Source organism: Globicephala melas, chromosome 11 (assembly GCF_963455315.2).
Source record: "Globicephala melas chromosome 11, mGloMel1.2, whole genome shotgun sequence".
Taxonomy (NCBI): domain Eukaryota; kingdom Metazoa; phylum Chordata; class Mammalia; order Artiodactyla; family Delphinidae; genus Globicephala; species Globicephala melas.
Window position 1 is genome coordinate 36,302,930 of NC_083324.2, and position 25,760 is coordinate 36,328,689.

Genomic DNA, 25,760 nt, shown 5'->3' on the forward strand with positions numbered 1-25,760 from the left:
TCAGCTGGCTATAAATTCAGTTTTCATTGGTTAAGGGGGAAATCCCTGAATGGGAAGGGGGACAAAAGAAATAAAAAGCACTCCTCTGAAAGAAGGACTGTGTCAAGTCAGGGGAGAGGAGAAGGATAGCATTTCTTAGGAGAATTGAGTGAATTAAGTCAGTCCAGGGACACACACTCCAGTACCCATGTCCTCAGGCCACAGCTGGAGAGCATGAACATCTTTAGGGACTGTCAACTATTCTGCATGAACGTAACTACTCTGGCAACTAGCTGTTCTGCAGACTAAGGCTCCATCTCCTCTTCTAACCCATGAGTTGCACTTGCATTGGTAATGACACTTGATGGCTTTTTACTCAACAAAAGCACTTGGACAGGCTGGAAGAGGAGAGAGAAGGGCGTGCACTAGGGGATCCACTTTAGCTGGCTACTGAACAGTTCCGAGTCATTGGGGAAATCCAGATCTAGCAATAGAAATAAAACCTTGAAACGTCAGTTCTTTGAATCGCTGGACCAAGACGTTCCTTGAGCGGGATCCTACACACAGTGGTAGTTACAGGAAGACGCAAGGATCTTCAAAGCATGCGAGGAGGACGTTGCAAATGCTGGCTTCCACAAGCTGCTCAGTCTGAGATTTCCTAACCGAGCGGATGCTCCCTTGAAACGATTACCGAGTTGTTTCACTGGGTAAGTGCTGGGTAAAACTTGTTGAGAAAGTTAAAAATAAATAAGCGTGTTCGGCCCCGCCACCGCAAGAATAAACAATGATTTATTTGGAAAATACGAGTCGGTGTGGCCACAACCATCCCCCAGAGGTAACAGCCGAAGAAGGGGCTCAAGGAGCATCCCGCAGATGCCAGACCAGGCTCATGTCGCGCCTGCCGGGCTGCTGGTGCGAGGCCGGGCCGGAGGTCGCCTCGGCCGCTCACTCCTCACGGTAGCGCACGGGCGGCCGCTCCCGGCCAGGGCCGCCCGCCCAGCTATCGCCCAGGGCGCCGCTGTCCCGGAGCTTTATTCGTTGCCGCAAGCCGTGGTAGCTACCTCACGGGCCGCCGCCCCGCGCGGTGACTGCGCCGGCGAAGGGAGTGACAACGCAAACGGACACTGGGTCACGCGGACTGCGACCCACAGAGCCTGCAGCCGCGGGGAGCACAGCGACGCTGACAGTTGCGTAGAGTGGGACCGCTAACGGTAGCGCGCTAACGGCCGCGCGCCTGCCCCGCCCCTTCTCGCGCCACCGGCGCTCTAGCTCCGCCCCGACCTCTCGCCCTGCACTCCCGCGCGAGTTCGCCGGCGTCTGGAGTCGAAACTGCAGAAGACGAGGCCAGAGGCGGGGCGGCGATCGTCGCGCAGAGGTGACGTAGTGCCGCCGGCGCGGGCGGGTGACGCGACGGGGCCCGTTGTCTGTGTGTGGGGCTAGGGGCCCCGGGGGCGGCGGGGGCTCCCGGCGGGGGGCGGCGGTGGGTCGGGAGGGCCTGGACATGGCGCTGAGGGGCTGCCCCGCGGGAAGATGAATAAGGGCTGGCTGGAGCTGGAGAGCGACCCTGGTGAGGAGGGGACCGGGCAGGCCCGGAGCTGGGGAGGCCGGGTGGGTCCGAGACGCGCCTTTCTGACCACTACCCGCTCCTCTTGTCGCCCCACCCAGGCCTCTTCACCCTCCTGGTGGAAGATTTCGGTAAGAGCCTCTCCTACGCGCCGGAACCAGGCTGTGGGGGCCCACTCCTGGGCCCTCGCTCCACAGCCAGAGGCTACCCTTCCCGACTTCTTTCCTTACCTGATCGCAGGTGTCAAAGGGGTGCAGGTGGAGGAGATCTATGACCTTCAGAGCAAATGCCAGGGGTGAGTGGCTTGGCACGCGGCGTGGCTTCGGTCGCCCCTTACACCCCGAGGGCTAGGGAGGGACCCGGGAGAGAGTGCTCCTCAAGGGAGGAAGTATCAGAGGCTCCAAATTGTAAAATCTCGTATAAGGAAGCATCCCTCCTCTTTGGGTGCCTTCCTGATGAAGCTGGTGCTGTGCTTTTGTTTCTCCCAGTTTTCCCTCAACACTTCCCTTTATGTGGTAGCCTCTTCCCCTCAATACAAATTCTAACCATCTCTTGGATTAAATTCATCTGCTTTCTGGGGCCTTCCAGCCAGAAACCCCCTGCTCTTGACTCGGGTCACACTGTGCCTTTTGTGCAGCTGTAATTTATTAATGACTGCTTTACTGTGCCCATGTGCCAGTGGTTTTAATCCCCATACAGGGGTCTCATATTGATTGGTTGGTTTGTGGCATCTGACAAGGACTCTCCTGGGTGACCAAGGTCAGGGTCTTGTCTTGGTGGTCCTACAGAATAGAGGTGTGGAGGAACTGCTACAGTGACTAAACGGAGAAGTCTGCTTCTTTCCCTTCAGGAAAGAACAGACTGATATGGGTGTTCATTAACTTCCCTGATTGCACTGGGGCCCAGGCCCTGGGCTTCACAAGTGAGAATTAGTGTTTAAATTCCTCATCACATTTATTGTTCTCGCCTTACCTTCTGTTCCTACCCGGTCCTGAGCCATCGTTCCAGCTTTTCTTATCCCAGAACCATAGACTTCATAAGGATACTGGGTGACTCCTGGAGCATCACAGCCAGAGGCTGATGCTTGACTCTGCCTGCAGTGGGCTTCTGGGGTGCGAGGGCGCAGGGCCACTTTGGGCAGCGTTGGGAAGAAGCCAAGGGAGAGGTGGGATCACAGGAAGGGCACCTGAGTGGTAACACAGTGCAAAGGAATAGGGGAGAGGAAAAGGAATGCAGATTGCCTACCCCCACTTGACTGGTCTAGCTCTGTCCCTTACTTTCCCCAGCCCCGTGTATGGATTCATCTTCCTGTTCAAATGGATCGAAGAGCGCCGATCCCGTCGCAAGGTCTCTACCTTGGTGGATGATACATCTGTGATTGATGATGATATTGTGAATAACATGTTCTTTGCCCACCAGGTCTGCTGGGCTCTGTGTTCTTTCTGGAGGGTGGGATGCTGCCGTTTTCTTCGCTTGGAAAGTGGAAGTGGGGAAAGGCAGAAGGAACTGAGCTCTTATTCACTAAAAAAGGGAGTCTCTTTAGAGCAGGGTGATGTCTGAGTCCATTCTCCATGTCCCCAGACTCCTGATGGGTACTTAGTTGAGTGAACAAATGTTGGGTAAAGATGAGGGGAGTTGATGAGGATTGTCCAGACATGACTGTCCCTCTCTGAGTCCCCATTCCTGATGAGTATGGGCTTGGGGTGAGGGATGCTGTGGATGGGTGACTGTTCTTTGTTTCACAGCTGATCCCCAACTCTTGTGCCACTCATGCCCTGCTGAGCGTGCTCCTGAACTGCAGCAATGTGGACCTGGGGCCCACCCTGAGTCGCATGAAGGACTTCACCAAAGGCTTCAGCCCTGAGGTAGGCCACAGTGCCTTAATCCTGACTCAGCTGACTAGGCAGATGTGACCACCAGATCTACCACTGATAATGCCACTACACGGCATTTGGCACTATGAGGCTTTTTCAAATGATATTTACATTATATTTGACCTGTAAATTAATTGTGTAAGTCAACTTTTTTTTAAGGCCCAATTGTCAGAAAAGGAGATAGACCTAGGGAAGAGAGGAACGTTCCTTAAGTGACACCTTATTAGGACTTTATCAGGCAATGTTGTTCTCCAGTGTCCACTGATTACTGTGCAAGGCCAGTACAGCCCATCTTTTGGGGGCTCCAGAGCTCTTTTCTGCCCCCACTAGGCCTTCAGGAGAGGCCACCTGTGCTTCTTCAAGTTCCTGGAATGCCCCCAGGCCTGCTCTCCTGAGCTCTGTTTCCCACCCGAGGCCTGCCTGAGAAGTTGCTCTGATGTGGCCTTATTTTCTTCCCTCTAGAGCAAAGGATATGCGATTGGCAATGCTCCAGAGTTGGCCAAGGCACATAATAGCCATGCCAGGTGTGTGGGTGCTGTGGGAACTGATGGGGGTGGGGGAAAGGAAGGGGGTTGTACCATTCTGGGCACTGACTGTGTCCTTCCCCAGGCCTGAGCCACGCCATCTCCCCGAGAAGCAGAATGGCCTTAGTGCTGTGCGGACCATGGAGGCATTCCACTTTGTCAGCTATGTGCCTATCACAGGCCGGCTTTTTGAGCTGGATGGGCTGAAGGTTTACCCCATTGACCATGGTAGGCACTCTGAGCTGGGGGCCCATTGGATTTCTCTGCTTACCTCCTAAGGAAGTGGGGCTCAAGGTCCTCAAGCACTTGGGACCCAGTGGTGGGGCGTGGCGGGGGTGTCTTGAAGACGTGGTTCTGGCAGGATGGCACCCTGTACTGCATTGTCCAACTAGCCCCTGATTCTCTGGGTCACCTTCTCTCCATCATCCTTCCAACTCCTGGCCTGCCCGAGCTCCGGGCTTCCTACCTACTGACTCCTTGTCTTGGTTTCCCCAGGGCCTTGGGGGGAGGATGAGGAGTGGACAGACAAGGCCCGGAGGGTCATCATGGAGCGTATCGGCCTCGCCACTGCAGGGTAAGGGCCCTGAGCCTGCCCTACCTTCTGGAGCTGTGCCCCCATTGGGAGGGACACAGAAGAGGGAACCAAGGCAGAGAGAGGCCAGATGGCTTGTGCAAGGCCACGTGATGAATCTGGCAAGATCAGGATTAGATCTTGTGCTCCCAACTCTTTGCCCTATTTCCCACTCAGGCTGCGTGTGGCCTGCTTCAGGATAGCCTGGGGAGGGGCAGGCCCTGGTGGAGCCCCGGGTGGCCCACGTGTGCTGGCTCACTTCCTGACAGGCCCCTCAGGCAGCTTGTTGGAAGGCACCAGCTCAGGTGCCTGGTGTGCATGGCCAGCTACTGCCCGCCTGTTGGGGTGGGGCCTGTACCTGTGGCTGCAGGTGTGACTTCAGGGAGCCCTGCCAGGAGATCTGCCTCAACCTGATGGCGGGGCCAGGGTGAGAGCTGCTCTCACGGCCACGGCTGTGACTGCAGGGAGCCCTACCATGACATCCGCTTCAACCTGATGGCGGTGGTGCCCGACCGCAGGATCAAGTATGAGGCCAGGCTGCACGTTCTGAAGGTGAACCGTCAGACAGTACTGGAGGCCCTGCAGCAGGTGGGTACCCCTCCTGCCCAGGCCCTGCCTAGCCCAGCCACCCACTCCTTCCCTCCACTGGGTCATCGGTGTCTGATTCCTACATTACTCTGTATTGTGGATCTGGGCTTCAATTAACCACTCCTTTCCTTTGCTCCCTTTGTGGGAAAGGTGATGGGACTTGGCATGGGGAGGGGGAGAATAGCCTCTGAAAGGAGGTTTGACTGTTGTTATTTCCCTTTAAGTGAGTGAGTAGAGCCAAGACCCTTAGCTGTCCAAGGTAGAAGCTAGGGTCTGCCTTCACTCCTCCGCACCTTGGATTTTGATTTCAGCTGATTAGGGTAACGCAGCCAGAGCTGATTCAGACCCACAAGTCTCAAGAGTCACAGTTGCCTGAAGAGACCAAAGCAGTCAGCAGCAAGTCCCCTCTGGCCCTGGAAACAAGCAGGGCCCCAGCGGCCTCTGAGGGCACCCACACAGGTATTGGAGCCTCTCATGGGCCTCAGAGCCACCCCAAGCAGAGCAAGTCTTTTTCTGTGGAGGCACTTGGGCAGTGGTTCAGAAGCTCCTGCAGGAGGTCTGAAGCCTGGTACCTACAGCCCTCTCCCCTCGGAACATGGAGGAAGAGCAGTCCCTCCCTAAACAAAGGCACCTGGAAAGGGCTGCCATTACCACAGTCCCCAAAGCCTTCTCCTTAATGTATATTCCCTTTCTAGCCTCTCTAGAAGTTTTTTTCTTTCTGCCTCCTTTTTTTCATCTCATCCTTTTCCTTTCTCACTGTGGCCTCATGACTTAGAGCTTGCTGACTCCACCCATCAGCTGTCTCTGCTGTTCTTCTCTGAGAAGGGAAGGGGAGCAGTACTGTGCCCCAGGACTGGGGAGACAGTGGGCTGAGGACAGCTTTTCTTGAGGGTCTGGCTGAAAGTCCTGCCCATGCCCCTTGCCCTCTCAGATGGTGTGGAGGAGGTGGCTGGTTCGTGCCCACAAGCCCCGACCCACAGCCCTCCCAGCAAACCCAAGCTGGTGGTGAAGCCTCCAGGGAGCAGCATCAATGGGGTTCCCCCAAACCCCACTCCTATCGTCCAGCGGCTGCCAGCCTTTCTGGACAATCACAACTATGCCAAGTCCCCCATGCAGGTAAGCTGGGAGGATTCCCTCCAGGATTCTTTTGAGAGGTTGCAACAGGCACTTTCCTCAGGTGATTCATTGGTGTTTGCCTTCTGTCGGGGCCTAGGTAACCACGTTCCTCTGTCTGATTCTCAGAAGCCCCTATGATGGCAGGGGTTGAGGGAGGCAGAGAGAGCTCCTCTGACTTTAAACTCAGTCTCATGGCTGTGGGGCTAAATGTTTAGGGCATGGGGTTGGATTCAGCTCTGTGGGTTGGGTTCTACTGGCAAAATAAATGCAGGTGTTTCAGGGCACTCTGTTTCTCTTAGAAGCCCTATGTAGGCAGGTAGTGTGGGTGGGCTCTGGAGCACCTGGAGGGAATCAGTGGACTGAACCCGGAGAGCCATGTTGGCTTCCTGGCTGTGGCTGCTGTGTCCAGCCTGGCTCATGGCCGCCCTGGGTCTCTGCCCCAGGAGGAGGAAGACCTGGCAGCAGGTGTGGGCCGCAGCCGAGTTCCAGTCCGCCCACCCCAGCAGTACTCAGATGACGAGGACGACTACGAGGATGACGAGGAGGATGACGTGCAGAACACCAACTCCGCCATCAGGTTAGCCCCAGCTCTGTAAGGCTGGAGGCTGAGTGCTGCAGATCCTATCTTGAATCTTCCAGCCCAGAAAATGCCCTTCAGCAGATAATGCTGAATGCCTGCTGAGTGCAGGGCCCCGGGGAGGCTGACGTGAAGGGGCCGACTCCAGGTCCCAAGAAATTTTTGGAGGGCTTGGGCGAGGGCCGTGCACATTTAACCAGACATCAAGGCCTTTTGTCTAGGCCTTGGGAGATGGGGTGGGGGATATCTTTGCTGGAAGAACTGGCATTGGCAAAAGGCCAGAAGTGAGACAGCTGGAATAGAGGAGGTATCCTTTGAGGACACCTGGCTGCAGCTGTCGAAGCTCAGTGTGCCAGCCTTGGCATGGCCAGGTCAGGCTGCTGGAGCTTCAGGGTCAGTCCCTGGAGGCCAAGATGTGTTCAGGTCATTCTGGGCGTTGCTGAACGTGGTCACCTGGCCCATTCCCTTGGCTTACCTTTCTTTGGGCCCCACAGGTATAAGCGAAAGGGGCCGGGGAAACCAGGGCCATTGAGTGGCTCTGGGGATGGGCAGCTGTCGGTGCTGCAGCCCAACACCATCAACGTCTTGGCCGAGAAGCTCAAAGAGTCCCAGAAAGACCTCTCAATTCCTCTGTCCATCAAGACGAGCAGCGGGGCCGGGAGTCCAGCTGTGGCAGTGCCCACGCACTCACAGCCCTCGCCCACCCCCAGCAATGAGAGCACTGACACAGCCTCTGAGATCGGCAGCGCTTTCAATTCGCCACTACGCTCGCCTATCCGCTCGGCCAACCCCACGCGGCCCTCTAGCCCCGTCACCTCCCACATCTCCAAGGTGCTTTTTGGAGAGGACGACAGCCTGCTGCGTGTTGACTGCATACGCTACAATCGTGCTGTACGCGACCTGGGTCCTGTCATCAGCACGGGCCTGCTGCACCTGGCTGAGGACGGTGTGCTGAGTCCTCTGGCACTGACAGGTGGGCCTTGGGCTGGCTCACTGGCCTCCCAGTGGCGTACTGAGGAGGGAGGTGGCCAAGTGACCACCACGTGTCCTGCACTCTGATGGGTCTTCTCGTGCCTTCTCTTCCCAGAGAGTGGGAAGGGTTCCTCACCTTCCATCAGACCGAGCCAAGGCAGCCAGGGGTCTGGTAGCCCAGAGGAGAAAGAGGTGGTGGAGGCTGTGGATAGCAGAGAGAAGCCTGGGCTGGTCAGGCCTAGTGAGCCCTTGAGCGGGGAGAAGTACTCACCCAAGGTGAGCCCCTCTGCAGCTTTCTCTTCTAATACTGACAAGGGAAGGGCCTAGGGCACTGCTGCCCAGGTGCTGGGTTCCTAGTTGGTATTTTGGTGTGAAGGGTGGTGGCTGAAGCCAGGTGCCAGGAAGCCTGTCTGGGTTGGGTGGTGGCTGGGGCCTCAGTAGGCTCCCGGGACTCTGGCTGCTCGTCCTTGCCTCTAGCTGCCTGCTGGTAGTGGGGCTTTGGTGCTGGCCAGCCCCTGCACCACGGGTGCAATTGTTGGGTTTTGGCAGGAGCTGCTGGCACTGCTGAAGTGTGTGGAGGCTGAGATTGCAAACTACGAGGCCTGCCTCAAGGAAGAGGTGGAGAAGAGGAAGAAGTTCAAGGTGGGCCCTCTCTCCAGCTGCCTGGTCCTCTGCCCACCTGTCTTCCCAGAGGTGCGACCTGCTGGGGTCAGCTGGTGGCTGCTCTGGGGAGATGGCTGCAGCGTCCTCATGTCCTCACTCTTCTCTCCCACAGATCGACGACCAGAGAAGAACACACAACTACGATGAGTTCATCTGCACCTTCATCTCCATGCTGGCTCAGGAAGGTGAGGGGTCTCGCTGCTGCACCTTACCTGGCATGCCCTGCTCAGAGCCCTGGCCCTCAGGCCCCCTCCTTCAGGCCTCTGCTGGGGCTTGAGCAGACTGTAGTCTCAGGGAGGGCCGAGAGACCCTCAGCTTCTGACCGGAGGCTGTGGCCCGTTGAGCGAGTGGCTGCTGGGCATCCAGCCACCCGCTCAAGGGCCTGCGCCTCTCCACAGGCATGCTGGCCAACCTGGTGGAGCAGAACATCTCGGTGCGGCGGCGCCAGGGGGTCAGCATTGGCCGACTCCACAAGCAGCGGAAGCCTGACCGGCGGAAACGCTCACGCCCCTACAAGGCCAAGCGCCAGTGAGGACTGCTGGCCCTGACCCTGCCGCTCACTCTTGCCACATGGCCCTCACCAGGGCCCTCCCCTGCCCCACTCTCCCTCTTCCCAGTATTACCGAATAGTTCCAGTCAGAGAGCCCAGACCCTGGGAATAGGAGCCAGGCCAGGATTCTCTGCACGGTACCCCAGTGCCTGCCAGGGCAGGGCTGCCCCGTCATGCTCTGGAAGCAGGAGCTGGGGCACAGGGAGGTGCTGCAGCTTCCTCCACAGCCGGCTGTGGAGTGGCAGGACCTGGCCTTTCTGCCTGGGCAGCAGAATATATATTTTACCTACAGAGACGTCTATTTTTCTGGGCTCTAACCCATCTTGCCACCACTGTGTTGACATAGTCAGCTTCCTGACTCTGAGTTCTCTCCTAACAGCTGTCATCCTGGAGGGCCGGGGTCACTCCTGCAGGGTCACAGCTGGGGGCCCTGCTGCTCTGGCCCCAGTTGTCCCTGTTGCGAGAAAGCCAGGTCTGCTCTCCGTTCCTCCTGGGAGAGCTCCAAACTCAGGGACCTGGCTGCTGGGCTAGACTGGGAGTGGGGTATTCCAGCGGGGGCAGGGTGAGCAGCCTGCTTGGGTCCCATGGCCTGAGCAGAGAGGAGTGTTTGAGCTGTTTGGTGGCCTGGCTTTGGCCAGGCTTGGTAAGACTGCTCTCTGTGGCAAGGCCCTGGGCTCTTTGTCTTCAGTGTTGTGGCCCTGGCAAGGGGCCTGCTTTGGGCTCCTGGGCTCAGAGGAGCCTCTGCCCGCCCCTCAGTATTACCACGTCTCCCTCTTCTTAGAGACAGCAGAGACAGGGCTGCTTGCAGGAAGCTGGCACCACTCAGCTCTCCCTGCCATGCCAGCATTCTCAGCTTCTGCAAGGCACTCAGGGTGGGGGACAATAGGACCAAGACAACCAGTTGGAGCCCCATGTTCCCAGAGGGGCCTGATGCCAATGGCTGATGGGCCCAGCACTGCCTCTGGAGCTCAGGCCCCAAACAGCCCCATGGCCTCTTCTAGGTGGCTTTGAAGGTGATCCAGGCGGGCCCCTTATGTGTACATAGTGACCAGGGTGGGGGCCAGCTGCCTCTGCGCTAAGCATAGCCCGACCCCTCTGGCCCCTGTAAATATTGGACTAATGAATGAATAAAACTCTCCTAAAAAATCAGCCCTCCTGTACTTGCTGGCCTGAGGTTTGTAGGCCAGGGCTGTGGTGGGAGTGAGGACCTAACCAGACCTGGGCCCAGCGCCCTGTGTGTGACCAAAGAGGTAAGGGGAGTGCATTCTCGGGCATTCAGCCTTCTGGGGCAGAGGTTCTTGGGACCCTAGGCCTGGGACTTAGGGTCTGAACTGAGGAGGGGCTTCGGGTGGGCTGTGGAACCTGAGGAGTTGTGTGCATGGTGTAGTGTGGGAGGAGAGGGCCATGGCTTTCACCAGATCTGACAGCTTTGCAACCTGGAGAGGTGTTGGGACTCAGTGGAGGTGGCACCTCTGTCTCTAGTCCTGCCTGGTGTGTAGTCCCTGGAGGGGCCCTGGGACCTTGCAAGGCTCACCTCTCTTCCCTTGTTGCAGGTAAAAGCTGCCAACTGTGCCACTCTTCCCCCTGCTAACCACATTTTCTCTTGAGGCCCCTGTAGCCTCTCACCCGCACCGTTTCCCTGGCAGTGGGTTCTACAGAGGGGGCCTGGTGTAAGCAGCTAAGGCTCAGCTGGACTGTTTAGGAAATGCAGCTTTAATGGCCCCAGCCCTTCTGTCTGGGTCTAGTAGTCCAGGGCACAGATGAGGGCCACACCACGCTTTACCCAGTGTCGCTGGGGCTGGTCGGTGGGGATCTCCACAGCAATGACGTAGTTTGTGGAGTGGCCTGTGGTTGATAGTGTTCCTAGAGCAGGCAAGAAGGGGGAAGGTTAAGTTGTCTGCTTCAGCTAGGGCAGGAACAGGGTATAAAGAAAGGCAGTGGACTTGGCAAACTGAGCTTGGGACAAGGAAGGGGACCTGAGCCAAGAGGAAGCCTGTCTGGGGAGTGTGGCCAAGGCTCAGGCCTGCCCTAAGTTACTGCACTGACAATTGAGGATGGGAATGGGAGAGTTGACGCCCCTGCTCATTCCCTGTGGACCCAGCCCAGGCCCACCCCACCTCTCCAGGCCTCAGTTACCCCCTCTGAACCTCCATTGGCAGGCTGGGCCTCCCAGGACCCAAGGTGGGTCTGCTAAGGGAAGCAAGAGGATGGTGAGCTCAGGGGCCACTCCCCACAGACTGGGCCCAGCCCCTGGGCATCACCTTGCCTACTACTGGCCCAGCTCTGTCCTGGCCCAGTCAGTCTCAGGAGTGAGTGCTGACTGACCTCTGTCAGCCATCCTGTTCAGCTAACCTGGGTCAGCCTAACTGGCCCAACCCTGGGCCCCCACCTGTGGTGTAGGCTCCCCGCCCTGGGCCCCATACCAGCACGGGTCAGTGTCTTGTAGATGGGGCACAGGTAGAAGTCCTGGTTCTGGACCTTGCGGTTGGGCGTTGGCAGGAGCCAGATAACGGCCATCTCTGTGTATAGCTCCTTGGGCCGAGACTCAGCCAGCTGGAAGGCCAGAGGGTCCCATCGGGCACCTTCCAGGAACAGTCCATGGATGAAGCACCCCTCTTTGGGTCTTGTCTTGAGCTCTGATACCGACTGGCGCATCACCTGTGGTCGGGCACACAGATGCCCCCTCACATATAAACACCCAGAATCTCGGTTAGGATTTGGGTCAGGAGGCACAAGCTCCCTCCTGAGGGCTCTGCCTGCCTCCCCCCTTCACCTGCTGTTTCAGCTGGTAGCCTACAGTCTGTGCTCTGCCCCTAGGGATTTCCCTGGGGCTTATGGTCTCTTCTGGCTCTCCCTGTCCCCCAACCCCCTCTCAGGGGCTCCCCTGATTCCGCCAGCCAGCTGTGGCCTCCGTGCTCCTCCTACCTGGGCCACACCCCAGCCTGTCACCTGACCTGGCCCTGGCTGAGTCCAGACCTTGAAATCGAAGGAGATGGTGTCGATGGAGATGATAGACTTGCGGGCATAGTTTTGCAGGGTGCCTGTCAGGAAAGCCTGGGGGAAGAAGAAGCCGCTGATCCAGAAGACGGCTGGGATGCCCTTGGAGATCCAGGTCTGCAGGAAGTCCAGGCGCTGCAGCAGGTCCATGACCCATAAGGACAGTGGCTTGAGTGATGGGTAGGCCTTGGCATTCCAGAGCTCGGGCACAGTGTTGTTGTATAGGCTGGCAGCCATCAGCTCCAGCTGCAAGGACATCACCACCAGCCCTTTGAGTGCTGTGAGCAGGTCTCTCAGCGTCTGTGTGATCACTTGCAGCAGCCGGTTGTACCTATGGAGACAGTGGCAAGGAGGAAGGCAGTGGTCTGGGGCCGTGTGGCCATATCCGCACTCCCCAGTTGTAGGCAGTAGACAAAAAACCAATGGCAGAACATAGGGGCTAAGAGCATAGAGTGGGGTCGAGTGGCCTGAGTACCAGTTCCAGCTCTGGCTGTTAGTAAATGTATGACCTTAGACAAGTCATGTAACCTTTTTGGGCCTTGGTTTACTCATCTGTAAAATGGAATAAAAATATGGCTGAGTTAGAGAATGGGTTTATAGCACTTGGTGTAGCTTTTACTGTCATTACTCTACAGCCCAGTGGCCTGCTGACTCAGGGCTGGGGGTGGCAGGGGATTACCGAGTGACCTCCTGTACTAGCACCGTGTTCATTGACTCCTCATACAGCACAGGGTACTTGGTCATCACCCGCTGCAAGCTGATGGGCTCAGGCACCTTGAGCAGAATGTTCTGGGCCACATCCTCCACTATCTGTGGGCGCAAAGAATTCTATATGCACAGAGTTCCTTCCCACAGGGGAACAGGCATGATGGTGGATAGGAGACTGGTCCTGCTCAACCACTGGGCCCTTTCCCCTGCTGCCACTAACCTCCTCCCGGTGCTGGCCGCCTGCAGAGGATGATTTGGGTTGCAGCTGGACAATGGTGCCAAGCAGGGTGTAGGTCTCATTCTGGGCACAGGTGATATTGGCATTGTCATGCAGGCCAAAGATCTCAGGCATGTCGTTGAGTGGAAGGCTCTTGATGTAGGAGAGGTAGCCCTGGAGGGTAGGAGCGCTGCGACTGAAGCCCCTGCCCTGCTCTACCTCCAGCCTGCGGGACAGCCCTCCAACGGAGCACATCCACTACTCCTCACCCCTGGTCGCAAGCTTTACGCATGTCCCTCTTACCCTCAGGACTCCATGGCCTCTGCTCCCTCCTAGCCCACTTCTCCCTGCTGCCTAGCTCCCTGCTTCTTCATTCAGCTGCTCAAACCTGTCACAGCCCCTCCTGCCAAAGGCCCTTTACACTGTTGACCCACACTCTGGGGTGCTCCACCCAGCACCTGCCTGCTCCTCACACATCTTAGCTGAAGCATCATTTCCTCAGGGAGCCCTCTCTGACTGTGGTCTGGGCTGCTTCCCACCTCACCGCCTCACCTGGCAGCCTCAGAGGAGCCGCCCGGCCCCTCCCAGCCTCACAAAGTCCTCTCGGGCAGGGGCTGAGAGGCGGGAGTTGGCCTCTGCCCACAGAACCTGAGCTCCAGGGCTATCTTTGTGGGATGGATCAATCAATGAAAAGGAACTACTGGCCGGTTGGGGCCAAGTCTTCCAGCACCCAGGTGTTCACGGCACCCCAGGACCCCAGCCTGGCAGGCTGCCTAAAGCATAGCCCCGGTGTGTGCTCACGTTGAGGTCGTAGGTGGGTTGGATCTGGTGGTAGACGCCCGAGGCACTGTAGCTGTGCTCGGGGAAGAGCACGGCGGGGCTGTAGAAGTCCTCCAGGATGTTCATGATGCAGCGGCGGTCCCAGTCGTCAGTGACGCGGCCCCCGTAGTTGATCTCCCCTGCCGTGTACTTGAGGACCTACGGGGTGGGTAGGTCAGGCCCCCACAGGCGCCCAGCTCCCCGCCCTCAGCCCATCCCCAGCCCACCTTGTAGGGGATGTGGTCATACTCGTCCAGGAACATCTTGAGCTGGCTGATGCAGATGCGTAGGTCCCCGTCCGTGAACTCGTAGGGTATGTTGAAGCCCAGGGGCCCAAACTTACGACGCTCCAGGGCATTCCCATGGAACAAACACAGAGACAGCAGCAAGGACTTGAACTCCATCACCTGCCAGAGGTGGGGGCGGGGCGGAGGGGTGTGAAGGGTGGTGATGGAGATGGGGCAGGTTGGGGGTGCATGTGCCAAGTGTGTCTCACCTTGTGACAGGAGTTGAGGAAGTCATCGCTGAGGCTGCTGTAAGACTTGAGCAGGTTGGCCTTGACCCCGCGTGGCGGCTCAATGGTCACCTTGGAGCCATTCTGTAGGATGGACACTGGGAACTTGTTGCTGGGCAGGCTGGTGAGCCACAGGCGGAAGTCCCGGTGCACCTGGTGGCCACGCTCCACGTGAGCATTGAGACCCGTACCTGGTGGCTGCCCCAACACCAGGCTCCTTCCTACCCAAGGACCTTGAGCCACCCTCAGCCTGACTCCACCCCTGGGTTGGGCTGGGCCAGACCAGGCTGCAGGGACCACTGGTAAAGAACATGGGCTTCGGCAAGTTCCAGGGTCACCCGTCTGTGCTGGGTGGCCTTGGGCGAGTCACTGGTAGCAGTTACTTGAGGGGGCCACTGGGAAGATTAATCTAGTTGATACGTGTTACATATGTCACTTCCTGAGCGCCCACTGTGTGCTGGTGGCTGGGCTGAGTGCTCTGTGGGACGATCTCATTTAGCCTTATCAGTCCTGGATGGATGTACTGTATTCCCTTGGTGTACCTTGTCGGGATTGATGTGCTCAATGAGGCGCTCCAGGACTGGCATCCAGCTCGGTGCCAGGTGGCAGTTCTGAAAGAAGACCCACTTGCCCCTCTCTATGGAGCTGCGCATCATGGCTTCCGCCCGAGGGCCCTGTGGGGACAGGAGTGCTGAGTGGTGGGGAACCAGCTGGCCCAGCCCACCAGCTCCCTTCTCCCCCACCCCCTCGCCCTTACCTGGCCCTGGCCCAGGGAGATGGCAGAGAGCTTCTTGGAGAACTTCATTTCTTCGGCAAACTTGTAGAGGTCGGCAGCCGGGTCAGTGCCAGGCGATAGCACAAAGATGAGGGGCGTGGTGGAGTTGGAGTCTTTGAACACCAATGACAGATTGGCTGTCTGCAGGGCAGGGAGAGATGCTGGGGCCACCTAGAGCTTCTCCTCAGGGGCAGGCGACCAGGGCAAGGTAGGGGGGTCCTGGGGCCCCCAGAGTAGTCCCAGAGGGGCTTCCTGGTGGGACCTGGAACCTCTCAGAGCTTTTTGGGGTGGTTAGGGGTCCTGGCCTGACCAAGGCTGCAAAGTGGTCTGTCCAGGTACAGCTAGGATCCTGGGACCCAGGGTGGGGATTAGCCCAGGTGCTGGCTGATAGCACTTGCCTGGGGCTCAATGAAGCGTGGCTCCAGGTTGGTGGCCACGAAGTCCTGCATGGCATTGGTAACCTTGTCCCCACGTAGGCAGCGGAGGACCAGCAGCTTCTGGAACTGGTCAAGGTACTGGTCCCAGATGCCAGGCAAGGGCTCCCTGCAACAGTGCCCACGTCCCCCTGAGAGCCAACCTGTGGGAGGGCACTGGCCACAGGGTCTCTGCTTGCTGGACAGCAGGGGAGAATGGGGTGTCCAGGGGTACATGGCCGGGGGCATGGAAGAGATGTAGTCACAGCTGCAGGGCAACCCTGTGTGGTCCCTCAGAGAAGGCTCCAGGGCAAGCCTGTTCCTGGGTCTCAGCCCCTGGATGTGCCCACCCTGCTGTGCCCCGGGTCCCAGCTCACCGGTGGGGCTCAGGGCTATCAAAGATGGCCTGGAATTCCGACAGATGCTTCGTGAAGTCAAGGGCGAAGGAGGAGAAGGCCGGCAGGTTGGAGAGTGCCAGGATGTCTCGCCAGGCCCGGTCTGACAGCCAGTCCGGGGCAGGGTTCTCACTCATGACAGGGACAGAGCCCCCGGACAGGAGGTAGCGCCACTCGCTCTGGCAAGGGACAGGGGAGGCTAGTGCCCAGGCCCTGAGGCCTGTCTCCAGCGCCCCACCTAGCGGTGCCTCCCCTACCATCCTCAGCCAGAGAAATGGAGTTCCCCTTAGGGGTGGCAGTTGCACAGGTCTGGGTTAGTGTCACCTCTTTCCCTTTCCCTGGCTGTGTGACCTTAGGCAAAGGATTTGACCTCTGAGCCTCTGTTTCCTCACTTGGAAAGTAGGAAGAATCAGAACTCTGCTTCCCAGGGGTTTTGTGGGGGTAGGTCAGAGGGTAGCTGTGATCCCAGCACCCGGCACACAGTGAAGGCTCAAGCAGTGGTGGCTGTGACTTTCAGTGCTTTCCAACGCACCAGGAAATACCTGGGGCTCATGAGACCATGAGCCGGGAGGCTCAGGACTGTCTGTGCTCACCAGCACTCTCAAGGCTCTGAGAAGACATGTGCACAGGAGCTGCTGGGCCATAGTTAACCCAGAGCCTCCTGGCTGTTTTCAAGAAAGGACCTGGCCGCCCCTCCATCACGCACCTGGTCAATCTTGCCCTGGTTCATCATGATGCGGGCACACAATAGGAAGGCGAACATCAGCTTGTGCTTCTCGAAGAGGCTGCGGCAGACATTGCTGTAGAGGTTGTAGGTCAGGTAGCGGTTGATGTTGGCGATGCGCTTCTTTAGGTTGTCTGCAGGGCAGAGGGGTGATGGCAGTGCAGGGAGAAGGGAGGGAAGCAAGATCCCTGGGGCCCAGCCCAGCCCATCTCCCCAGTAGCCAAAGGGGCAGTCTGGGCACCCGCTTGGGGCATTTGCTCCGAGGAGGGTAGGAGGGGCGTGTGTTCTTATGTAGTGTAAGCCTGACGAGGATGTGTATGAGTGGACATGGGTGTGAGTCTACGTGTGTGTGCCCGCTGTGGAAATGCATCCAGGTGTGTCACACCTGTGCCAGGGTAGAGCCTGGTGTTTATGTCAACATGTGCATCTGTGCCAGGGCTACCTGCCCTCTCTGAGTTGGCGATGCCTGAGAGGAAGATGTTGAGAAACCACTCGAGGGAGTACTGGTACATGGGGTCCACGTTGGCCAAGTCAGACATGCAGAAGAAGAGGATCTGGGTGCGGACGGCCACGGGAATGTACTCCATGCGCGTGAGGTCAATGTCCTTCTCTGTCTGCTCTGCAATCCTGACCTTGGCCTGGGGGTGCAGTACAGGGGGTGCTGGTCAGGCCCAGGTAGGTTGTCAAAGGGCACCAGGCAGAGGTGGGTGGCGATAGGGGGCAGGCCTGGGGCAGGTGGGGAGAGGCAGGCAGGGGTGGGCCGGCAGTTGCTGACCTGGATCTCAGCAGCCTTCAACTTGGAAGCCTCCAGCACCTTGATGAGCTCCACGTCATCCACAGGGTTGCCCTCAGAGGAGCTGAGCCGGTACAGGATCTGGTCTTCAATGTCCTTCAGCTCCTGGCGCATCTTGGCATTATTGACAATCAGCTGGTTCTTGGCTTCCTCAAGGTCAGGCCGCTCCTCAGCCACTACCTGGCCCAGCAGCTGGTCCTCTAGGCCACTGCCAGGGGTAGGGGACATTATGTCTGTGACACCTGGTGGGCCCTGGAGGGCCAGCCTTGAGCCTGCTGACCTATGTACCTGTGCTCCTGGGGCTCCAAAGAGCCTAGCATCCCTGTTGGTGTCAGCCTGGGAGGCCTGGCCTCTGTCTCAGGCTGCAGGGCTAAGGCAGAGCCTGGCTTCAAAGTGACCAGTTCTCAGCGAGACCTCAGGTGGCAGCTTGGAATCCCAGCAGGGGCCAGGCAGTTGAACATGTGAGTTGCTGGGGTCTGAAAAACTCCCTCTCAGCAGGAGGGGGCTGGGGGTGATGGGGAGGGGCAGGACTTAAGGATGTTTTCACCCCCTTGTCTGTGGAGAGGTTCATAGTGGCCACTGGCATGGAGGCCTTAGCACTCTCTGTGGGTGGTCAGCAAAAGCTATAGTGCCTGGGCTTAGGGCAGCAAGGGCAGGAAATGGCTTGGGTGCAGGGAGCCAGAGTATGCCCCCCACAGGGCTCCAGGACAGCTCTAGGGGTGAGTACACAAGGGCTCAGCAAGGGCTGTGGGGAAAGGGTATCCGGATGAGGTGGGGCTAGTGCTGGCCAGGCAGGCTGGGGGAGGGGTTCCTGACCAGGGATCAGGATGATCTGAGGGTGGGGTTTCTCAGGTGGAAACAGTGGCAAGTAAAGGGAGTTCGTGGAGGGGCTAGAAAGACCTGAAATGCAGAGTGCCTGGGAGGAAGCTGGCGGGGCCTCAGGGGGAAACCCACTGAGTCTCTGCCTGGGGGTGGGAGGAGGCAGCCAGGCAGGCTGAGGCAGAGCTGATGCTGGGGGTCCCAGGGACCAAGGGCTTACCTGGGAGACAGGGTGAAGTTGATGAGGGTGAGCTTGGTGGAGATCTCGGGCGTGTAGTGTGGGTTGGGCAGCTTGGTGGTGATGTACATCCTGAAGTCCTCGTGGTAGGGGATCACCGTGTCTCCCAGCTTCAGCACCTTGTTCCCCTGCTGCTTGTATGTCTGTGGCAGGTGGGATGGGCAAGCGCTGTGGCTTGGGCTTCACCAGTGAGGCAGGGGAAGGGGGCCGCCCCCACCCCCACTGCTGCAGGCCCACCTGCTTGAGCAGCACGGGCTCCAGGGCGGGATCCAGCTCCTCGCCCACGTTCTCTAGAAGGCAGGGCTTGCCAAAGCGGATGGCATTCTCCATGCTGCGCAGGAAGTCGCGGTCGCTCAGCTTGAACACGTCCAGCCCGCTGTCCTTCTCCTGTGGGCACAGGGGGCGGGTGGGGGCCGCGGGAGCTGAGAACCAGCCTGAGGCTCAGCTACTCCCCCTGCACCTGCTAAGCCCCGCTGGGTGGGGTGGTGGCACCCGGTGGGTAGGCTCACCATGTTCTTGATCCATTTGTTAGCCTGGCTCTGAGGGTCAATGAAGTGGGTCCAGCGCTGGGAGAACTGGTTGATGACCCCATTCTCCACTGACAGTGTGTCGTTGGGGAGGCCAGCAACCTGTGGGGGACCGGGCTGGGTCGGGGGTCTCACACAGCAGGCTCAGCTGGGACATCAGCCACTCCCAACCTTGTGCTTTGGCTGTGTTTCCCTTCTCCTTACTGCACCCTCTTGAGGGTGAAGGGCAGTCCTGAGGTCTCAGCCCCCAGGACTGGTCTCCCTCCTATTGGCTGGCTCCCGACACCCTCCTTTGCTGGGCCAGTCGTTCCTCATGCCTGTTGAGTCCTTGCTCAGTCAGACCATCTTCACGGAGCCAGTAAAGCCCATCAGCCCTCCCGGACTGTGTTCACGCTTAGCCTCTGCCTGAGCCTCTTGGTTCTCTCCTTGCGCCAACTCTACCTGTCCTCCAGGGTCTAGCTCAGACACAACCTCGTAACCCTCACTCTGGACACTGCTCTCCCACCCCACCCCCACTCTCATAAGCACCCCTTGACCTCTCTGCCCACAGTTAGCCAGCTCGCACAGTTACCACTCGCTCGGCTTTCTCCTCTCCTACCCACCAGCCTCTGACTGGCCCCGGGCGGGCTCAGGAGACGCATCTCTAAGCAGACCCAGGAAAGCGGGTGGGAGGGAGGCAGGAGGCTCCTGGCCCAGCCCGACCACACTGCAGGCCCAGCCCAGTTGCTCCAGCCCCCCAGGGTGGGCACCTGCCACGAGCGGATCTTCACGGGGTTCCCCAGAGTCCCGATTAGCGTGGGCTCGGAGGTGTGTGGGACATGGTGAGTCGTGAGCTGCTTGACCCAGCTGTCGTAGAGCACCGTGCGGTACTGGCCCTGGGGAGATGCCAGGCTCAGGGCCACCCCACTGAGACAGCCACGATGCCCTCCCACTTCCCCCTGCACCCCAACGCTCAGCAGTTGTGCAGAGGTCAGAGCTCAGACATGGAGACAGAGGCCTGAGCTCTAGCCCCACTTTGGGGAACATCCTTGGCCTCCACAATCCTCAGCCCCTTATCTGTGGAACCAGCATAAGAACAACAATGCCCACCCATCAGGGCAGCTGTGAGGATTGAATGAGAGGCACACAGCAAGCACGGCAGTGTGAACTCACACTTCCCTCTAGAAGGCCAGCCCCACCGGAGCAGGTTTTCTGGCTGTTTTGTGAGCTGCCATATCCCCAGTGCCTGGAACAGCACCTGGCTCAGACGGGGCGCCTGAGAAGTGCTTGTTGAATGAGTGAGAGAAGAGCCGCCCCTCAGGCCACCCCTCATGGAGGTGAGGCCTCAAGGCGGGGCCGGGGGTTCCTTACCGTGAAGGGGCCCAGATAGGCCACAAAGCCTGCAGCCACCAGCACGTCCCCGAAGATGTTGTCGAGCGTGTGTTCCAGGTTCTCCACCGTATCCTGCCAGCGCACCCTCTCGTCCGACAGCCCGTTGATGAGCTGCAAGGACAGCCCATGGGGTGGGTTCTGGGAGGCTGGGCCAGGGGCCTGGGTGACCCTGCCTGGCGCAGTCCCCGAGGTGGCCGGTGTGGGGGGTGTGGACAGCCACCCTGGGACCCCCCCCTACCACCCGGGCCCTTCCAGCCTGTCGGGGGCAGGCCACACCACAGGCCCTCACACCTTGTCGGCGCGGCCCAGCCGCTGCTCGCACTGCTCACACTTCAGCTCCAGTTCCTCCTTCTTGGCAATGCAGTCTCGGTACTTGGCCTGCATCGTGGCAATGCCATCCTCCACCTTGTGCAGGCGCTGCTTCGCCTCCTCCAGGATCCTCTGTGTCACCTCCAGGTCGTCCTGGGCCTCCCGCAGGGCTTGCTGCGGGCAGAGGGCGCAGGACCAGCTTTCCTGGTGCCCAGAGGAGCCCACGCCCTCTCCCCTGCCCCCTAGGTCTACCCAGCCCTCACCCGCTTGGGCTCCACGGCCTTGGCCACGAAGTGGTACTTGTGCATGGCGCGCACCCACTGGCAGATGGAGGTGCAGGCCTTGGACACCTTGGCGATGGCGGCCGGCTGGAACTCTTCATTGTCGATGTATGGCTGGATGGCTTTGATCACCGCCTCCCCAATGTTGTCCTGGGGATGGGAACCATGGGCTCAGGGGGCTGCTTCCCAGGGAGGACAGAGAAGGCTCTGCAGGGCTGAGGGGCATCCTGCTCCTGCCGCTATGCCCCGTGTAGGCCTCAGTACAGGTGTCCTCCCTAGGGAATAGACACAACCCACAAAAGCTGGCCAGAAGAGGATCTTCTGTATTCTAAGATTTCAAATAACATGATCAGAGATTTTTCTTTCTCAAGAAATGACACAACCTCAAGATCTGATAATACAGGGACTTCCCTGGTGGTCCAGAGGGTAAGACTCCGCGCTCCCAATGCAGGGGGCCCGGGTTTAATCCCTGGTCAGGGAATCAGATCGCGCATGCATGCCGCAACTAAGAAGTCCACACGCCACAACTAAAAAGATCCCGCATGCCGCAACGAAGGTCCCGCGGGCCGCAACTAAGACCCGGCGCAGCCTAAATAAATAAATAAATATTAAAAATTTAAAAAATGAAGACCTGATAATATGCAGGCCCCATTTAAAACCCATTTAGAGACAAGGGCTCCTTCTTGGCTGATGTGGAGACGAGTGAGTGGTTCTGATGCCCAACCCGGCTCATGTTCAAATGTAATAATCCCTACCCCAAGAGCTCACCATACTCTTGGAGCACTTGTCCTACCCTGGGAGAATCCAGCTCTGTAATTCAGGATGAGCCCAGGAATCTGTACTGTTCATGAGCTCCCAGAGGTCAGAGCTTGGGACCAGGGGAACCTGAGTGCTGGCCGTGAGCCTCCTGATTTGGGCTCAGTTAGAGGGATGGGGAAGCCCATAGAGTCCAGCTGTCACTGAGATGGGCCATTGCCTCTGCCCTCCCAGTGCAGTCTGGGACGTGCCCAGGGCTCCAACACTGACACATGGTGGGGGAGGGGGGGAGCGGCCCGCGTGGGACTAATTTCTGGGCTGGAAAGGGGCCCTCCAAGAGGGCTGCAGGCTCCAGGCTGACCTAACCCTAAGCAGCCCCATGAGAGAGCATGCCCATGGATACTGAGAACCCCAGATAGACAGGAAGGCAGAGAAATCCAGAGACAGACAGGCACTAAACCTCAGGTGTTAAGGCTGAGGGAGAGGCGATGATTGAGCAGCCAGGGAAGGTCTTGGCCAGCGCCATGGGGGTTTCAGGAAAAAAAGAGCAGGAGAGAGAATCTCCAGGCTGCGGAGCCTTGGAGTGACTGTGGGTGATGTCCTATGGGCATAGGAGCCTTCCCAGGTCCTGATTTCCTCAACACCCATCTGTTGGTCGGTCCGTCTGTTTCCCCCACCAGCTGGAGAGCTCCTCTGTGCCAGGATCTGGTCCCATCAGCTCTGTGGCCACAGGGCTGTGTGTGTTGCAGGCAGAGTGAGATAGGATGGAGGCCCCAGCGCTGGTGGCGGGGAGGGGGCCGGTTCCTCTCCTCACTTCTCTGCCCAGCTGGGTCCTGCCCTCACTCACTCCCAGCTGGCTGGGTGCCTGGCACGCTCACCTTGTCAAACTTGAAGAGGCTCTCCAGGAAGCGGCCAGGGTCTTGCAGCAGCCCCTTGCCTGGCTCCCAGTAGTCATCCACCTTGGAGCCAGGCTTCTCTCCAGGGACCTTCTTGGGCTTGATGCCCTTCATGATGCACACAGCTTCTATGACCAGCTTCACGCCTGGGGGTGGCCGCTGCATGGCACGCACCTGTGGGCCAGGCCAAGAGTGGGGAAGGGGGAGGTCCATCACGGAGTGGTACGGTACCTCCAGGCAGGGACAGCCACCAGACAGGGTGGGCCCCACCAGCCAAGTCCCTACCACTACAGACCAAGGGCACACCCGGGGATCCCCCAAGGTCTGCCTTAGCCTATGGCAACTACTGCTCCCCCATATACCCAGGCCTGGCCACGAGGTCCTGTACGCTCATTTCTCAAGGCCCAAAGCCCTCCTCATGCACCTGCCCGGGCCCTGGGGGCTGATACAAGGAGGTAAGGGCAGGCAGCTGGATTCAAGCCCTAGTTCTGCCCTCATCTCTTGACATATGACCCTCAAGGGATGTGTAGAGGGAGGGCCTAGGGGCCAGGACCCAAGAGGGCTCCAGGGAGGGATGTCAAGAAAAGCCTGGGAGGTGCCTAGCCACCCACCTCGGTCACATCATTCTTGTTGAGGTTGCGCAAACTGGCCAGGGCTGCATCCAGGGTGGGCAGAGCCTCATCCAGATCCTTCTGGGCATCGTCAGCAATACCTTGTGCCTTCCTGGCCTTCTCATTGGCCTTGATCTCCTCTGCTTGCACTGAATTCCGGGACTCCTCAGCAATGGTTGTGTCCACCTAGGGACCAGAAGTAGGGAGGGCCCAGGGATGGCCCGTGTCAGGGACAGGTGTGCCCTCCTCCCCTTTCTCCTCTCTGTGTCTCAGTCTCCCCAGGTGGAAGGAAATGAGGGTTGGGATGCCCCATTCTCTAAGGACCATCTCGGCTGTGACAGCCCACGGAGACCTGGGAGTGCTAGGAACTCCTTCCAATCCTGAGTGCTCATCATGGGCCTGGCATGGGGCTCAGGGCTTTACATGCTTGAGCATAACTACCCCATGGGCAGGACCCCCTAAACCCACAGGGCACCTCCATGCAGAACAGAGAAAGGCACTCTCCTCCCACAAGTCACTTTCTTTCCATCTGCTGGAAAAATTTTCAATACCACTGCCTTTGTAGAGCAGGACATGATTGCTTCTGCCAGAAAGCTGCCATCGTGAATATGCAAACCTGCGGAGGCTGCTGTGACGACCGGCCCTCAAATGTGGGCCCTCTTGTAGACTCAGAGGATCTTAGAGGGAGACTCAGGCAGACTCTGCACCGCTACCTGTGGCTGCCCTGCTGCTCAGTCCGTGTTGTGATTATTGGGTTTGGATTTGTCTGTCTTGCTCATCACCATATCCTCTGCCCAGTGCAGCACTTGGCATAGAATAGGTTCTGAGCAAGCATTTGTTGAATGAACACATGACTGAACGAGGGAACTGGGCACCAAGAGGCTAAGCAACCTGTGAGGCCGGGCAGCTAGGGATCTTGTGGCTGCATGGGGGTGCCGAGCATCCTCAGACACGGTCAGCCGTCAGGGAGGGGGCCAGGAGCACTCCCAACCTTGATCTGCTCCATGGTGAGCGTGGTCTCCTTGGCAGCCTCCTCCAGCAAGGGGCGCATAATCTCCAGCTCTTCCTGCATCTTGGCCACGTCCTCCGAAGTGCGCAGCAGCTGCGGGGTGGGAGGTGTGGGGCACAGAGAGGAAATCCGGTGTGACAGTGTGATGGGGACCAGAGAGTGAGTTAGGCCTGGAGGGGGCAGGGGAGAGGTCCCTGCAGGGCCGCCCTCATTCACGAGAGGCTGTGGCCAGCAGTTTCAGTGGCCCCCAGGTTGCCCAGTGGACCCCAGAAGAAGGGAGCAGTCCCCTAAAAACATTTGGGGTGACCTGCTTTGGCCTTGCCCTTGGCCAGCAGCTCTTTTGGTGAGGGAGGAAGCCACCCATTTAAACACTGTGGGCTGCCAACTGAAAGGCCAGGCTGGGCCTCTGGGGTCAGGACTGAAACTGCATGGGCAGAACCACGGGCAGCTATACGTTGCCCACAAGGCCCCACTCCAGCCCACCTTGTCAAGGCCACTCTTCATGCGGTTCCTAGCAGTTTTCAGCTCCTGTTTCTTCTGCCCGATGAGGATGGAGAAAATATTGAGCAGCTCCAGGTAGCTCTTGGGGGTCACATGGTTGTGGCGGGCCAGCTCGGCCAGATACTCGACACACTTCTTGGCCACCGACTGGTGGATATACACACAAACCTGAATCTGTGAGGGAGCAGACCACTGATGCCAGTCTTGTAGAGCCCCCAGCAAAGATGGGGCACCAGGGTGCCCTTGAAGCCACTGAAGCCTGGTTCTGCGGAGGGAGCCACGTGCAGGAACCTCAACGGCCCTCACACTCACTCTCTCCTATGATCCTCACGACCTCCAGGTAAAGGTCACCTATTCTGCAGATGAAAAATCCCACGACCCAGAGAAATCAAGGGGCTTTTTCAAGTTCACACAGTTGTCAAGGGCAGAGTTCACTTTGAACTTGGACCCAGGTGTGTCCCAGCTCTTGGCCCAGTGCTCTTATCACAGCCCCTATGACCTGCCTCTCTCAGAAAGCCCTAAGGTGGGGCCCCTCTCGGAGGCTGTAGATGTGGGGAGGGAGGGCCCAAGGCCTCAGCACAGCTGGGCAGAAATGGGCTCACCCTAGCTCTTGGCCCCCAGGTGACCATCACTGTCTCAGGCTGGACCAGACAAATCTACCCCCCACCCCATCTGTAGTCTCTGGGTTGTATCAGGGGGCTCTTTGTTTGTTAATGTAGACCATGTTTTAAAAAAAACTCTTTACTGAATTTGTTACAATATTGCTTCTGTTTTACGTTTTGGTTTTTTGTCGCCAAGGCATGTGGGATCTTAGCTCCCCGACCAGGGATTGAACCCTCACCCCCTGCAGTGGAAGGTGAAATCTTCCCTGGACTGCCAGGGAAGTCCCTATATCAGGCGACTCTTTAAAGAAAGTTTCCATGGAGCCCTCAGAGAATAAGATAAACAGTGACTGTGTAACTGTGTGCCCAGCCTCCTGCGTCACCGTGACAACCTTGTGGCATTCCCATTATACAGGTGAGGAAACTGAGGCTTAGACAGATAAAGCTGTCTGCCCAAAGGCTTCCCATCAGTGGTGGGCCTGGGAATCTTACCCAGGCCTTGGTGAC

At 58.4% G+C, this 25,760-nt stretch overlaps 2 protein-coding genes across 4 annotated transcripts in view; one reads left to right on the top strand and one right to left on the bottom strand.

Moving 5' to 3' along the window:
• The first annotated feature begins 1,421 nt into the window (after positions 1-1,421).
• BAP1 (BRCA1 associated deubiquitinase 1) lies at positions 1,422-9,617 on the top strand. 3 transcript variants are annotated; one of them, XM_030867361.2, is made up of 17 exons: positions 1,422-1,546; positions 1,645-1,674; positions 1,784-1,838; positions 2,830-2,962; positions 3,289-3,408; positions 3,880-3,941; positions 4,027-4,169; positions 4,437-4,515; positions 4,977-5,100; positions 5,412-5,559; positions 6,032-6,216; positions 6,660-6,793; positions 7,288-7,766; positions 7,881-8,041; positions 8,315-8,407; positions 8,541-8,613; positions 8,827-9,617. In XM_030867361.2, the coding sequence occupies exons 1-17, from the start codon at positions 1,510-1,512 to the stop codon at positions 8,958-8,960; spliced, it is 2,190 nt and encodes a 729-aa protein (XP_030723221.1). In that variant the 5' UTR covers positions 1,422-1,509; the 3' UTR covers positions 8,961-9,617. The 3 variants fall into 3 exon arrangements, with proteins under 3 accessions (XP_030723221.1, XP_060163411.1, XP_060163412.1); XM_060307428.1 differs by having other exon boundaries at positions 2,830-2,890; XM_060307429.1 differs by lacking the exon at positions 2,830-2,962 and having other exon boundaries at positions 1,483-1,546.
• A 610-nt stretch (positions 9,618-10,227) lies between these two features.
• Positions 10,228-25,760, bottom strand: part of DNAH1 (dynein axonemal heavy chain 1) — a 71,874-nt gene continuing 56,341 nt past the window's right edge. The window contains exons 52-77 of the mRNA XM_030867371.2: positions 24,634-24,825; positions 24,133-24,243; positions 23,142-23,327; positions 22,513-22,704; positions 20,861-21,028; positions 20,580-20,771; positions 20,268-20,399; positions 19,667-19,792; positions 18,900-19,019; positions 18,628-18,777; positions 18,373-18,533; positions 17,316-17,541; positions 16,983-17,178; positions 16,523-16,674; positions 15,799-15,995; positions 15,407-15,551; positions 14,991-15,149; positions 14,776-14,907; positions 14,216-14,386; positions 13,947-14,126; positions 13,702-13,878; positions 12,904-13,074; positions 12,655-12,785; positions 11,955-12,306; positions 11,402-11,636; positions 10,228-10,841 (exon numbers count right to left, since the gene is read on the bottom strand). Coding sequence (XP_030723231.1) covers positions 10,720-10,841; positions 11,402-11,636; positions 11,955-12,306; positions 12,655-12,785; positions 12,904-13,074; positions 13,702-13,878; positions 13,947-14,126; positions 14,216-14,386; positions 14,776-14,907; positions 14,991-15,149; positions 15,407-15,551; positions 15,799-15,995; positions 16,523-16,674; positions 16,983-17,178; positions 17,316-17,541; positions 18,373-18,533; positions 18,628-18,777; positions 18,900-19,019; positions 19,667-19,792; positions 20,268-20,399; positions 20,580-20,771; positions 20,861-21,028; positions 22,513-22,704; positions 23,142-23,327; positions 24,133-24,243; positions 24,634-24,825 — 4,476 coding nt within the window. The 3' untranslated portion in view covers positions 10,228-10,719. The remainder of the gene's footprint in view (positions 10,842-11,401; positions 11,637-11,954; positions 12,307-12,654; positions 12,786-12,903; positions 13,075-13,701; positions 13,879-13,946; positions 14,127-14,215; positions 14,387-14,775; positions 14,908-14,990; positions 15,150-15,406; positions 15,552-15,798; positions 15,996-16,522; positions 16,675-16,982; positions 17,179-17,315; positions 17,542-18,372; positions 18,534-18,627; positions 18,778-18,899; positions 19,020-19,666; positions 19,793-20,267; positions 20,400-20,579; positions 20,772-20,860; positions 21,029-22,512; positions 22,705-23,141; positions 23,328-24,132; positions 24,244-24,633; positions 24,826-25,760) is intronic.